Source organism: Camelus ferus, chromosome 16 (assembly GCF_009834535.1).
Source record: "Camelus ferus isolate YT-003-E chromosome 16, BCGSAC_Cfer_1.0, whole genome shotgun sequence".
NCBI lineage: Eukaryota > Metazoa > Chordata > Mammalia > Artiodactyla > Camelidae > Camelus > Camelus ferus.
In genome coordinates, this window is record NC_045711.1 from 15,152,868 (window position 1) to 15,168,957 (window position 16,090).

The window sequence follows — 16,090 nt, forward strand, 5'->3', positions numbered from 1 at the left end:
TAGCCCTGTGTAGAAGACGCTTACTCATTTTCCATCTCGGTTACTTGCTTTGGTAGTAACACAGTTGGATTTGAATTTAAATTTGGATTGTGAATTATTACTTAAAATTTCTTTAAAAAGATGTATAGGGTAATGCAGCACTGAAATGGGAAAAGTCAGTGTATAATAGTCGTGCAACCCTAGGCAGTTAAAAATGCCAGCTCTCTTTTTTAAAGCCAGAGAGTGGCCATCTGATCCATGTGTCATGAAATTCTGTCAGTTAGGAGCATTTATAGTTAAAGCTTCTGGCTAATTTTTTCAGAGAACCTGCTTAACTTCTATTTATACATGTTTCAATTAAGGAGAACAAAAGAAGCAACAAATTAGATCTATCAGGAAGTACAGATAAAACCCCCATTGAGATACCTGACCGAAACTATTTGTCTTAAAGGTGTTAAATCAAAAACTTGAACTTGGATTATTCATTTATTCAAAAACATTTGTGTTCCTGTAATGTGCCTCGTGCTGTTATGAAGAGCCCTGAGTCACTGGGCTGGGCAATCTAATTCCCGGTGGTCAGAAGTTGCCCAGATGAGTGTCTAGGTTCTGAACGTGAGAATGCTGGTGTTCAAGTGTGGACTGTGTTCCTGAAGAAGAGGGGGTTGTTACGTAGTAAAGATGGTAGGACTTGTTCTCCAGGCCTCAGTAAGATTAGCTTTAGAGAATAGATTGGTCCTTTTTAGAAATTTCCAGTGTGAGTAGCAAGGAGATTGTAATTAAAACAGAAACAAGTGCTTTGTGTAGAAAAACTGCAACACAGAAAAGCAGAAAAAGAAAAAAATCACCTATAATTCTAGTGCTTTGAATTAATCACCAGTGATATTCTGGAGAATTGCCCGTGTGTATATTATAAATTATCATATGCACATATACTATACTAAAATGACACTGTAATAGACACGTTACTTGTTGCCTGATTCAAAAAATGCCTTATTATTAACATTAGTTTTAATGTCACTAGGTTTTTATCGTGTGTCTTCTTGGTGGTAGTATAGTATTCCAATTATGGGTGTGCCATAACTTTGGTAACTAATCTAGCACAAATATCTCTGCTTTGAATGACTTTCTTTGCATAGCCTTTAACTTCCTGAAGGGTAAATTAGGAATGGAGTTTGTGGGTTAGCCATAAGGACATCACGAGATGTTTGCTAGGTATTGTCCTCAGAAAGTGGAGCAGTTTATATTCACAGCAGTGATTTGTCTGTTCATTCATTTGTCTCTGTTCATTTGTTTACTGAAGAAAGGTTAAAGATGTACGTGTCAGGCATGATTCTAGGCTTTGAGGCACCTGAGAAATAGTTTCTGCACTCCTGGAACTTAAGGTGTGGGGAGCAGGGTAGACATCAGCTAACCACAAATAGGTGTAAAAGTGTAGCCGTGAAAAGTTCTGAAGGGGCTGCCTGCCTCTCATAACCCTTGTTAATGTTGATATTGGGATTCTTTTTATTTATGTGTGGTATTAAAGGCAAAAATTGAATGTTAATTTTGGGAGTAACTAGAAGAATTTGATAATTTTTTTCATGTTAATACTTTTTTTCTATTCTATGTATATGCTTTCTTTTGTTAATTACCTGTTCCTATTCTTTGTTAATTTTCTCATTGGAATATTTTCTGTCATATTGATCAGTAAGGCTCTTATATTTTCCCAGTTTGTCATTTGAGAAGGTAATGACTTCAGCTTTGCCCCGCAGTGAACCCGGGGACCTCACAGGGGAACCTGGGACCATGGAGACCCAAAGCCAAGATTCTGCTCAATAGAATCTGTTTCTGTCTCCATGACTGTGGAAAAGCATCTCAAGTCCTGTTTATTTCAATAAAGCCTTGACATTTGTGCTACATTAGTAATCCCAGGAAGATCTTCCTGAATTAGCTGGCTCCCTGGGAATTTTTGAGAAGTTTGGACTAATCAGAATTTGGCCAGTTTAGTCTGAGGAATTATACCTTTTGCTGATAATAGACATCTGGCTCAGAGTCCCATCAAAAGCCGTGCTGTTTGTTGGCTTTAATTAATTGCTAACTCACAGGTGTGGCTACCTATGGACTAATAATGATATTGTGCATAATTAAGGTAGAATTACTGTGATCATAGAGACCCACATAATCAGTGTCAGAGTCAGTGGTTAGCTGAATCAGAGCATGAAAAATCAATTATGAGTTGCTGCTATTAGATGTGGAAGGATTTTAGGGCATATTGTTAGCATCTTCCCATGAAACTTCGTAAACTCCCCATTTTACCATGATAGAAATGAGTTAAAAAAATTTTTTTTACCTTGTTGAATGATCAACTTGGGAGCAAGCTTAGGGCTTTTTAGCCTTCAAACTCTCCCTAAAGACTTTTGTTAACCGGACAAGGGCTTCATAGTAAAGTGTAGTCTGCAACAGGCAAAATGCCTCTTTTGTCTTTGTCTGGGAGTCCACGAGAATCTACTAGAAGCTGTTACGCCTTTGTGTCAAAGCAGTACCCTTCAGGAACTGAAAGAGGAATAACAGAATCCTTGATATTCCAGGTTTAAAAAAAAAACTTTCTGTCCAAGGAGAGGACTAAGAGTGTATCTTCCAGAGGTTTGGAATGCTGAGAGTGAATTAATTCAGTTCTTTGTCAGTGGAGCCTCCGAGACCCAGGCTTATCAGATGAGGAAGGTGGTTAACATTTAGGAAGCATTGGTTTTAGTGATCTACCACCCTAGTTGAGGACATCACCATCATTGGAAAAGCCTAAGTGTCCATCGACAGATGACTGGATAAAGAAGTTGTGGTGTATATATATACATATACACACAATGGAATACCACTAAGCCATAAAAAAGAATAAAATGCCATTTACAGCAACATGGATGGACCTGGAGATCGTCATTCTAAGTAAAGTAAGCCAGAAAGAGAAAGAAAAATACCATATGATATTACTTATATGTGGAATCTTAAAAACAAAAGAAAAAAGACACAAATGAACCTATTTACAAAACAGAAACAGACTCACAGACATAAAAAACAAACTTTTGGTTACTGGGGGGGAAGAGGGTGGGAAGGGATAAATTGGGAGTTTGAGGTTTATAAATACAAACTACTGTATATAATAAAATAGGTAAACAATTTTCTACTGTATAGCACAGGAAACTATGTTCAATATATTGTAACCTATAATGAAAAAGAATATGAAAAGGAATACATGTGTGTATATGTATGGCTGAAACATTATGCTGCACACCAGAAACTGACACACTGTAAACTGACTATACTTAAATTAAAAAAAAGAAGAGAGAAAAAGGACATCACCATCATAACCCTAGACATAGTTGATAGTAAAAGTTGTGGAGGATTGGGTAGCGATGTGGCTGACACTGTTATACATAGTAACACCCTTGCTCCCCCTAGCACTCCTCTGGGAAAGGTGAGACTAATCCTGTTTGGCAAGAATGGGGCTGAGGCAGAGAAGTGAAGTCACTTGCCCAGAGTGTACAGCTGAGTTTCAAGACTAGATTGACTAGCTCTTTCACTCTGTATTGGTTTTTCTAGTTTCTGCTGGGATACTGGATTTGGATAGGAATGGGGATTTTTATGGGATATTAGTTTAAATGAATCTATAAAGCAGGCTTTCTTTCTTTGTTTTTCGTGTATTTTGTAGGCTTAAAAGGTATCAAACTTTTTCCAGTTTTTTTCTTTTTTAGAAAATTTAATAATTTAATTAACTTTACCATTAGGATTTATTTGTTTGTTAAATTGAAGTATAGTTGATTTACAATGTTGTGTTAATTTCTGGTTCCACTAAGTTTTAATACTTGTAATTAGTATCATAGTAGTTACCATTTTTTCATAGCCACTGTTTACTAGCCATTCTATTTTTAAGGTATATTACTCCTTACCATGGCAGTTCTGCCAAATAAGGGACTGTTTTTTTTTTTTTTTTACAGATATGTGAATTACTAGACCACAGAAATATCATTGTTTTTATCTTTATCAGTATTTCAGTGGTGATCATTTAGCATCTAGCAAAAGTACGTTTCCTCCCTATTCCTTCCCTTTAACTTCCTCCCACCGTGTTCCTTTCCAGTTTTGGCAGGATGCCGACCAAAATAGTCTTTTGTGGACAGGTCAATCACCTCGTCTATGTTTTTGTCTCCACTGCCTGGTAAAATAGCTTCTGTATAATTATGATATTTCTGCACATAGGGCTGTGTAACTTATTAGATTGGATTTCCCCCAAATTTGCCTTACACACTTTTATATTAAAATGTGCTAAAAGGGCTGTTGGTGTTTTAAACAAACTCAGCATGGTCTAGCTTCCAAAACACTTAGCTGCATGGATGAATAACAGTGTTTTATTTTACTGATGAGAATACAGAGTTCTAAGTGAGATTGTATGAAGTTTTGGAAATTTCATACCAAAGGCTGGAGGAGAGGGGCAATATAACATTAGCTGGTAGCAGAGCAGCTCGTTTAATACTTGGAATACCTGAGAGTACACGTCCAGAACGGACCAAGCTGCCAATTTCTTCCAATTCCAAGTCTAACATCCTTCCTCTCCTATTCTCTTGAGCTTATGAATGAAGTTAGGCTCTCATCATGGTAGTAATTTAGACAGAAAAGGGAATGAAAGTTAAGTTTTTGTCTATTACTTTATTTCCTAATTTCTGAAATTGTTTGACTATCAAGTTGTGTGCTTGGAATTGTGTCTTCCACTGTTCCAGTGATTACAGGTAATTTAAGAAGTTATTCTGGATGCTCTTTCTGTTTTGAAAATGAGTTATTTCAGAATTAGAGCCAAGGGAGAAATGCGAATTTAAGGTAGTCCTGTCCGCCCAGCCCCTGGTGGGGTGCTCTGAATCCTTGCATGTCAATCACCGGTATTCTTGAAGGTATGAGATGAGGGACTTCCACATTGTAGTTAAGTTCCCACTTTTTCCTGCGCTTGGTTCTGGGGAATCAGTCCCCTGTGGTGGCAGTGGGAGTTCCTTAAGAGGGACTGATTCTGATTACTTTTTCCTTATTCCTGCCCAGCTCTTTTGGCATGTAAGTAGTTGCTTAAAAAAGCAGCTGTTCGAGTTTTCATGATTCTGTTTGTTAGTTGGGTGGTGGTTCTGCTGGTCACCTGAGCTGACTCACGTGCCTGTATTTGGCTAGTCGCGCTCCTGGCGCAGTCTTCCAGGCCTCCCGCTCCACGTGGCCTTTCATCATCATGGAAGCTTGACTGACCTGCTTTACGTTCAGACTCAGTAGCTTTGTACCAAGAAGGTACAAGCGGAAGCCGCAAGGCCTCATAAGGCTTAGCTCTGGAAGTCATACAACATCCCTTCTGCTGTGTTCTCCTGGCCAGAGCAGGTCCTGCGGCAGCCCAGGTTTAAGAGGGAGGGAAGCAGACGCCACCTAGTGATGGAAGGGCCGCACAGTTACATGGCGAAGAGGTGTGGACACAGGGGGCTGTGGTTCATTGGTGGCTATTTCTGTAACAGTCAGCCACACAACCCAGAGTGATCTGATAGCTAGAAGAAGTCTTCCTTTGAACTTCAATATTCTGTGAGTTGCTCTGTGGTCAGATAGATATTCCTGGGCCGTAGTCAGTGAGAATATGCTTGGATAAATCCTCACTCTTCATAACCTTAGTTCTGGATATTCTTGAAGATCTCATGCTTAGGAATGCTTCTCATGAGGACTGTGAGGGAGAAATTGTATACTGCTGATGTGGGAAAAGTTGTGTGAACATTACTGGTGTTCTCTTAAGGAAGAGCTTTGAAACCTGAATTTCAAGGGTAGTGCAGAAGAATTGACCCTTCAGTCCTTGGAGTGGCTGAGTGTTGCCACCTCGGTCAGCTCTGATTCTGATTTTCCCAGTGTGTTGAACAAATGTCCTCATTTTCTATATGAGCTGTGGCATGAAGACAGGTTAGGCAGTATTGCCCTAAAGGACACAGCAGTGCTTTTGGAAATGTGATCGGATGAGGACAGATAACTGCTTTCCTTATCAGGCAGGGTTCTTGGTTGCAAACAACAGAAACTTAATTCTAGCTAATTTTACCCATACTTCAGTTGTCTGCATCTGTCCCTGTCAAATTTATTCCCAGATCAATAAACCTTTGAAAGTATTTTCTATGTCAGGCTCTGAACTTGAGTTTTAAGTATACAAAGACAGTCTTCTCCATGCGACACTCCTTCCACGTAAATAACTTGAGATGTTTGACGTGCCACGTTTCTGTCCAATTGTAGATAAAGGGGAGGGTCTCTTTAATCTCTGTTGACTGGTTTGGAATTGATTATTTGGTGACAGTCTCACCAAAGGGGGAGCTGTAATCACAAATTTATAGTCTTTATTGATAATTACTTTAAATTGTATAAATATTTTAATCCCTGTTAGCTCCTAAAAATCTCCGCTGGCCATTCATAGTATCACTTCCTTACATCCCTTTCTGCCTGTGGAAGTTGTTGCAGGCTTTTGAAAAAAGTCCACATAGATCTAATGTCCTGTTTGTTTGTAGTTTTGTCATTAATAAATATCTGAATATATGGTAACAGGTTGCCTTTAGTATTTAGTTTTTTGGGGGGCCCTTGAGAAAGAGAAGTAAAGATGAGAAAGACCAGAACTGATAGAGACTCTTACTTAGAGAAAGTGAATGGGAGAGGAAGAGATGCTTAGACAGACAAACAAGCCCATGCCTACAGATGTTCAGAAATAGCCTCTAGAGTGTTGTAAAAGCTGCCTCTCTCTACCTTTCCCAGAATCTCACCTTTGATTGACTTTCTGGGGCATTCTTTCTCCTCCTCTAGACTGCCTCAAAAGTTCTTCCTAAACTGATGGTCTTTTGCACAGTTGGGGTGCAAAACTGAGAACAGGCCGTGTAACTTGATCTAACACTACTTATAGATGCTTTGAACTTTTGTAGAATTCCTCAGTATATTTTGTTAGTAAAAGATCTGAATATATACTTGTGCAGTTCTCAAGATAGTTGCAGATGTTTCTGAAATGTAGAGTGTGTTTAAATCTAATTTATGTGAGTCATGTCACATTGTATTACTTGTGTGCTTGTTCATTTATGCAGTAAATGTCCTTTAAAGACCCCAGTTTATTTTTGTTTCAATGTGAATGCAGTGCTGGAAAAGCATTCTGTGTGTGTGTGTGTGTGTGTGTGTGTGTGTATTATATAGAGATATTTATTTTCAAAAGAACAATTTGAGTAAGTTTTAACTGCAGTGCTGTATTTTATTGGCCTGCAGAGGTTAGCTGCTGTCCCATCAAATGGGCCTCCTGAGGAGAGGGCTAGTTTCGGCGTTTTCCTTTGGTTAGTTTTCGCAATGATTCTATGTTCTGTTATTGTCCTCAGCATTTGATCGTAGTCTTCCATCGCTTTTTCATCATGTGGAGAGCGGGAGTGACGTACCAGGTAGTTTTAAATACACACACGTGACAGGCAGTATTCAGCTTTTGATTTGGGGAGTTTGTAAGTGTTGAGCTCATTTAGATTTATGATCGCCCGAGGTCCTTAATTTTGTCTCCAGAAACTTTGCCATATGAAGTAACATTCATAGGTTCTGGTATTTTGGGGGCCACCATTTCAGTCCACTGCAGTCTGCCTTCTGGCCCCCATATAGTCGCATCTGCCCCACATGCAAAATTCATTCACCCTCCTCCAACATCCCCCAAGTCTTAACTCAGTACATCGTCAGCTCAGCAGCCCCGCATCTCATCAGAATCGTCTGAATCTTGCCTAGGGGAGACTCCTGAGTACGACCCATTGTGACACAAGATTCTTTTCCATCGGTGACTAGTTACCTGCTTCCAAACCGCAGTGGGGGGTCTGGCGTTGGATGACAGTTACGGAGATTCCCCTTCAGAAAGGGAGAACACTGAAGGCAGAAAGGAGTGAGCAAGCAGGCCCAAGAATTTCAAAATCTAGCAGGGCCAGTGACTAATCCTCTGCCTTTAAATATTTCTTAAAGACAAATTTCCAAGAAGTGAAAACATACTCATTTAAAACTTCTTCTTGTGTATTGCTGAACCTCTCACCAGAAAGTTATACAACTTACTCTCCTACCAGCAGTGTATTGTGCTGGTGATTCTTTTACCTGGTCGCTCGGATCAGCGTGTTATCGTTTTAAAAATACAGGTATGTCTATGAAATAAAACCTCTAAACATTCTCAGTTTCACGCGAACAAAAATGTTAACTGTTTCTGGTGTTACTGAGTGCCTTTCATCATGCTTTCTGTTTTGTTTAACTGTTCCTACCCTTGCCTATTTTTCTATTCTTTCCCTTGATTTCTGTGATGTTTTTATATATTTAGGGTTTTTGATTACAAGAATTTTCCCAAGATTTTATTTAATTTTTAAAAGCTTTTTGGGTAAATACAGAGTTTGCTTTTCTAACACAGTCAAATCTGCCATTTTTTGTAGAGTACTTTTTGCATGTGTAGTTTGAATGTCCTTTCTCGCCTTGTTGTCAAATAAAAATGATTTCAAAATAAATATTGGAACCCAGAAGGGCAGATTATGTGGACAGTTCAATCAGTACTGTGCTTATTTCGGGCAGTGGTATGTCTGGGCTGCTTGGGCACCCTGCAAGCCGATCCAGGAGCCGCGGGGGCCCTCTGCTCTTGTCCTGCGGTCTTGTCGGCCAAGGGGCCCTCAGACCTCCCCAGCGCGTGGAAGCACCGGGCTGAGCAGGTTGAGCCCGAAAATATGTCTTCTGAGCCCGCTGAGGTGGGAGGGTGTTTGGATTGCAGAGACGTTGTTTGACTAGGTGGATTTATGTATGATAAACTGTGAAGAGTGAGGGCTGGAAGAAGTATCCTGCATATGTACCTGAAACCAGGATGTTCCTAAAATGCTGAAAAGCTCAGCTCTGTTACAGAATTTCCGTAGACTCCTGTATTAATGGTTTTGTAAGATTTATTGACATAGAAGAACATATGGTTAGTGAGTAAAGCATGTTATGAAACAGTATTGTGGCCTGATTTTAATTGTAGAGAAGAAAATAATGGTTACATCTATGTATAGGAAATAGTCTGCAGTAGGCAAATGATTATTTTGAAATAATTGGACTTCTATTCAGTTTTTTAAACCCCATGTATTTTATAGGTATATATAATATTTTATGTATTTGTGTTACCTTTGTCTTTCCTGAATTTTCTAGCTTTTCTGTAAAGGACTCTTTTTGGTATAATATAACACGCCGATACCTTCCCCCTCCCCATCCTGAAGAAGCTGCCCTGAAGCAGTGCTTATTGGCAGTACCTGTGTTACTCACTTGAAGTTGATTGTGCCGAGATGCTTTCAGCCCTTTGTGGTTGTGGAACGCTTCATGTTCTACACTCAGTTGTCTGTATTACATTGGAGGGAAAATGATTTTTATTAAACTAAGGAATTAAAATGTAATGCTGGAAAGGTGCTAATAATATTTTAGTTTTTTTCCCAAAATATCTGCAGAGGTGAAAGATTTTTATAGTGGTATTTTTACTTGCAAAAGCATTAGCATTTCTGAACAGTACAAACTAGAAGCTCTGAGCATTGTTTTCTGTTGTGTTGGAGATGATTTGCGGTTAGTAACAACTTTAAGTCATTTTTGTTTACTTTTTCTTAATTCTGAAAAATTCTTTGCCACCTTTCAAAATATTTTATTAGCTGTATGTTAAAGCAAAATTTTCTGCCTTTTGGTGTGAATTTCTTATGCCCTCAGAATTCTACCTGTTTTATGGTACTTGAAACTTTTACTTTTTATTTGTTATTTCTTAGGTAAACGCAAAGCACTGAAGTTGAATTTTGCAAATCCACCTTTCAAATCTACAGCAAGGTTTACTCTGAATCCCAATCCTGCAGGAGTTCAAAACCCACACATGTGAGTATTCCTGATGATCAAATAAAAGGCTCAACTCAAGCAAAGATTTTAAAGTTACTTGTATTTCATGAATTTTTTCAAGTCAAGGAGTTGATATTTCTTTTATCTTACAGGCCATTTGAAATATTTCTGTTTTTACTTAAATAGAAAGCTATTGATTCTGTAGTCTAAAGTAGGGAAACACAATTTTCCTTTTTAAAGTTTACTTGAAGGTAAAAAAGAATTGAAGATCCAGATTCCTTTGTATCATTTCAGTGTCTCTCTTACTGAACTCTGAGAGTATTGTTTCTGCCTCTCCTGGATTTCCCGTTGGGCTGTAAGTAGTATTTAGAAAACGTAACTGTCTCCTGTTGACCTGCACAAATTATCCTCACTTACCAGGTAACGAAATAGGTTCCCTTTCTTAATAAATTCCTGTAAGATTTCCAGCCATGTGATAGTAAATTGAAAGATTACATACAAGTCAGTGTACAGGTGTCAGTGATTTTAAAAAATTTGTTCCCCTAGTATTTTTAAATTAAAAAATAGAAATGATATTGTTGCATTTCACTGAATAGTATGAGATGTATGTTCATACATTTAAAGTAATCTCATCGCAGTAATATTTTACAGAACCCTTTGAACTGAAGTGAAGTAAGGCGTTAAATAACAGTGGCTTCTCAGCCCCCAGACCTGGTGAGAACATGACAGGTCAATGCCAGCGGGTTCACATTTATACTCACATCCAGAAAAGTAATTTTTACCCATTTCTGGTATTGAGAACTCTAAAGCAAGTGGGGAAGGTATGGTTAAAAAGTTGTCAGAACCCATTATTTTATAGCTTTTACTAATTCCTCAACAATTTGTATTCAAACCTTATTAGACTACAAATCTATTTATTCTTCCCAAAGAGGCACATTCATTGCTAGTTTTCTTTTGATGTTTGGCATACATTGTGATTGCAAACAGTAACACGTTGGTGGGAGGTAGTGTCTTGCAATAGAAATGCTGGAAACATGTCAGTTTTACCACAGCAGTGCGTGCGAGGAGGCAGTGTGTGCGTGTCTGGACGCCCTTATGCTTCCACTGATCACCTCAAGGGGATGAAAGATGCTTTCAGTGAAAAACTGGAGGAGCAGGTCACTGGGCTGGGAGTGGCGTCTGTCAGCGTTGTTAGACTGATGTTCTTAACGAGATTTCTCGTCAGAGCTCAACCTTTTTACCTTCTCTGAAACGTGTTGAGGAAGGAAACTCAGTACTTCTTAATTAGTCAAAGCTCCAGCAGCAAGGAAGCACTCTTAAAAGAACCTCCTTCCTCGTTTCCTAGAATTCCTAGTGAAAGCTAGCGCAGAGCTGATTATTGAACATAGTCCGTTTCTGGTACCTTGGTTGCTGGCTGGACGCATGTTTGAAGTCTGAGAAAGAAAGGATATGTAGTTATTGCCAAACTTAAGAAATCTTTCTTCCTTCCTTCCTTCCTTCCTTCCTTCCTCTCTTTCTTTCTCTTTCTTTCTCTCTTTCTCCCTTGGACACAGAGAAAGTCAGCCTGACTTGCATTTAGAACTGAAAAAACACTCACAGATTTTCATCCTTTTTCCTCAGGACTTTCTTCATGTATAGGGAGTTCACAGACAAAAAAAAATTTTTTTTTTTTTAAACAGTAAGCAAGGTGAAAAAAAGCTTTATTCCAAAAGTTGAGTCAACCAGGTTTTCTTTTTCCTTTTTTCCTTTCTTTTCCTCCCTCCCTCCCTCCCTCCCTCTCTCTCTCTCTCCCCTACTCCATTCCCTCCCCTCCCCTCCCCCTAAATCATAATAATCCTGTAACTTGCTAGGTTTCTTACGTGTCTCTCCAGCAGGTGTTATAGGTTTGAGAGGACACAGTAATAGGCATTTTTACTTTGTGATAGAATCTTTGGAATTTGATTCTGGTATGTGGACGTTTTAGACCCAGACTTCAAGTTTATTACTGCACTGGGCTGTCAACTGGGTCGGGAATGGGCGATGACTCGGGCTGGCACTGTCAGAGACTGTGTTTCACTGCTCAGGGCAGCACCTCTCCCCAGCCTCCCTGCCCTCTTCACGTGTTCTGTGCACTGTCAGGCGCTGAACACCACTGCCAGTCGCTGTTTAGGGTAAGAAGTTTGCAATTAGAAAATACAACTTGTAGTAAGTTGGGGCTTTGAAAAAGATACCTCTATGCCATTTTTATGCGTTTACTTCTTCTAAAACTTCCTTGAATTTAGCTTTTTTCCTTGAGCTTTAGTTACGGATATAAATATAAAACTTTAAAAATGAACTCAAGAAAAGATAAGATGAAATATAAGCAAGTAATGAAGTTCAGATATATCCCAAGGACTAGTTTCAGATCCATCTGGCATTTAATGTCTCCTGGGTACAGGATTCTGTGGAAGATTAAAAAAAAATTAAGACAGTGTCCTTATTTTCTGAGAAATAGCAGTTTAAAATAAATTTCCAGAAATGACAGCAATTCAAGAAGTAAGGCACAAAGTAATACAGATCAAATGTCAGATGAATGGTGCAGCAGGGGGTAAGATCACTTTAGATAAACAGCTTGGGGAAAAGTTTCACAAGGGAACAGGTTTGAACTGGGTTTTGAAAGGCAGGTAGAGAAGGACAGGTGGAGGGGGGTGGCATTCCGGTGAGTGTGGGTGCAGGGTAGGTTTTGGGGGCTGTGTTTAGATCTGTTTAATCGTGGCAGGGATGTTACTTACAGATTTCTTATTTCTTGGCCATCTCTTTGTCTTCTTGTTTTATATCCTAGGAGATTTCCATTATTTTCTGACCCTTCTATGGAATATTCTGTTTTGGCAATTGATTTTAATTTCTAAGAGTTCTGGCTTTTTCTTAGTGTCCTATTCTTAATTTATGGATGTAGAATCTGGAAATTGGAAGTTCTTTTCTATCCTCTAGGTAATCTGTTTCCTCAAGGATCACTTTTTCTTTTATCTTTGTCTTTCTCCTTTGTGTTAGTTTTTCTCCCCCCCACATGTCTAGCAATTCTTGGTCGTCCATTGATAGTTGAGGATGAGGAAATTAGAAGGCTTATTGGCAGCTCTGGTTGTAGGTGGTCACCTGGAAGGCAGACCTGACTTTTCTGTGAATGGTTCGAGTGCAGGTTCTTGGGCCAGACACATTCTAGGTGCCATAATGAGGAGGCCAGCATTCACCCTAGGACGCCTTGCTGTTTCCTGATAGTATGTTTATTTTCTTTAGAGACTTGCTGTCTTCATTTTGAGGGGAGAGTGGAGAGGAGAGGAGGCTCTGAGTAAACCTTTCTTTTAGAAGGAATTTTAGTTGACTCTTCTGTTCCCAGGCCTTCACACCTTCGCACTGTGGACCCTCTCCAAGGTTCTGTCTCTCGTCTCTGCTGTGTGCTCCCCACCCACCATGTTTTATGGGTGGTGGTCTTTTCTAGTTCTGTTTTTTTTTTTTTTTAAACCCCTTATTATGGAAAATTGCAAGTATATCCCAGACTGGAGCGTGGTAGGTGAATCTGTGTATTTATCCACCAGCTTCAGCAGTTGATATGGCTGGTATTATTTTTATCTCTTCCCCCACCCTCCTCAGCTTTAACCAAACCTCAGACATATTATTCCATCTATAAATATTTCAGGATGTGTTTCTAAAAGACAGAGACTCCTTCTTAAAACACAATAATAATACTATTATTACATCTAGTAGAATAAGTAATTCTTCACTATATCAAATAAATAGATTACTTTATCACTTTTTTTAATAGTTTGAAGCAGAAGCTAAACAAAGTTTGCACTGCAGTTAGCTGGCTGATAAGTTTTTGAAATTACAGAGTCCCTTCTCTTCGAATTTGTTAGTTTTACTTTGTCTACATATTTTTGTCTGCTTTCAAATATTCAGAAATTTGTCTAAATCTGTTTCTTTATTGTTTATTTCCTTTAAAAAAATAAGTCTTTCCATGTGAGTCCCTAAGAGTGAGGAGACAACCTGAATAGGCACCTTGATTTTTAATTATCATTGGTTAGAATCATAAGTATTCCCAATACATAAAAAACGAGTGTTATAATACAGACTTTCATACCTACTACCTGGATGTAGCAGATGTTAACATTTTGACATGTGGCCCTTTAAATGAAAGATTAAGCTGTAAAACTAAAGAGTGCGAGGAAAAACTAAAGGAACGGTGTGTGGCTACCTTTTGCATTTCCACCAGGATTAGATTATACTAGGCACTGTAAGTCTTTCTGATACCCCAAGGGTAGTCTTCTAAATGTGGCAGGCTTGCGCCAGAACCTGTTCTGTATCTAAAATTTGACATGAGCAGAAGTGGATATCCTTCTGCTGTATTCTGTGCTTTCGTCATGCTGAGTGACGTGTGGGTGCTCTCTGTGTCCTGAGTCATTTAGAACACGCTGAATACCCTTGGGGTTCTGAGAGAACAGCTCTTTTATCTTCACAGCACCTCAGGAGTGTACAAGAAGAAACACTCGCTTAAAAGCTAACACTGGAAATAAATAATGGTGAGTAAGGATACATTTTGGGGCTTAAGCTAAACATTTTGGGACCGTATGTTGTAAACTTACGGGGCTCTCATTTGTGGTGGCCAAAAGGATCTCTGGGATCTCATTTATCTTTATTACATTTGAGCAGAAAAAGACTCAGTTGTGCTATAGAACATCTCAGAAGTAGTTTTAAAAGAAGTTGTGACGTCCCCAGTTAATCACTAGTATTCTTAATTCCATAACGAGTAGCTTTATGTTAAAACGTAGAACAGTAATTACAAATGATCTCGGCACTTAATGCTGGTTGCATTGTGGAAGCTTTATCTTTTAAGCTGACTGTCTTGGATTAACCATTTCGTTAATGTTGGAGACCTCATTTCTATCACAGAGTCATCACTATCTCCGTGACCTTCAGTGTGTCTCTTAACTCTTTGGTCTCAATTCAGGTGCTGACTTAGAACAGTGACTTTCATTATTTTATACGGTGAATTAGGGGAGGGGGCGGAGGGAGAGAGAATACATATATGAATGAATACGAGTCAAGCCAATTTTGTGCTACTTTTCTTCAAAAACCATCTTATGCACAGGCTGACAGGCTAAGTGTGGAGGTGGGAGAGGGCCCCGTAATCTTGTCTCCCCCAATCCACCACAGTGGTCCCAGGACATCTCTGGTCAGTTCCTAAGTGTGAAAACCGTTAGTATGGATGAGCCTAAGAGGTTTTTTGCCCATCTTTGAATTTTTGATGTAATCATAATGATTTGGAATCTCTGCATTTCTATGGTGGAACACTTTCACAAAACGGCAGTAATGTTTATGGTAGAAACACTTATAGGTACAAATTAGTACCCCAAATTTAAAAATGCCAAATGTGGCAAATTCTGTGAGATAATCTATTTACTTTTGGCTGGTTTAGATTTACTGCTGCAGACTTTCTTTTCTCTTACTGTAGCAAAATACGCATAACATAAAATTTACCTTCTTAACCATTTCTAAGTGTACAGCTTAGTGGTGTTAAGTACACTCATGTTGTTGCGTATCCATCACTACCATTCCTCTCCAGAACGCCTTCATTTTCTCAAACTGAATCTCTGTGTCCATGAAACACTAACTCCCCATTCTCCTTTCCTCCGGGTCCTGGCGGCCACAGTTCTACTTTCTGTCTCCGTGAAGTTGATTACTCTGGGTACCTCATATGAGTGGAATTGTACAGTACTCGCTCTTTTGTGTCTGGCTTATTTCACTCAACATCATGTCTTCCTTCTCACCAACGAAAAGGTGATTGGAAGCTTTGTGATTTGACTGCCCAGTGAGGTGGAGGAGAGGTGCCTGGTTTTTTTCCTTTGGAGGATTCCCAAATGTTGGTATTTGGAGGTCTTTTCCTCTTGCTTTTGGGCAAATTTCCCCCCCTCACACACCCAGAGTGTTAAAAAAAGCATCTCCCTTAAGGATGAGGAGGGGGTTGAACTGGGTTGCTGAGAGAGATCTGTGTATCGGGCTGTTTCAGTTCTGCTGTGAGTCTAGGCAAAGGAGACTAGGTGAGTCTCTACTGTACAGGCTTTTGCTTAATCCAGCTACGTTTCTCCTCTGTCTGGCGCCTTTTGTACAGTTTCACAGGAGTATACAGCCATAGGCCACCTGCTGAGCTAGAGGAGGGGTTATCATCTGATTGCGAGGATCTAGGGACCTAATTGTCCCCTAGGTAGACTTTAATATTGCCTCGGGAGTTAACCCCTCCCCCACAACCCCCAATCCTTAA

At 39.3% G+C, this 16,090-nt stretch overlaps 1 protein-coding gene across 2 annotated transcripts in view; it reads left to right on the top strand.

Moving 5' to 3' along the window:
* The window catches only part of MAP2K4 (mitogen-activated protein kinase kinase 4), a 90,775-nt gene that overhangs the window by 19,178 nt on the left and 55,507 nt on the right, over positions 1-16,090 (top strand). For both annotated transcript variants that reach the window (XM_032498822.1, XM_032498823.1), the window contains one exon: positions 9,756-9,858. In XM_032498822.1, the coding sequence (XP_032354713.1) occupies positions 9,756-9,858 (103 nt within the window). Of the gene's footprint in view, positions 1-9,755; positions 9,859-16,090 lie in introns of those variants that run through there.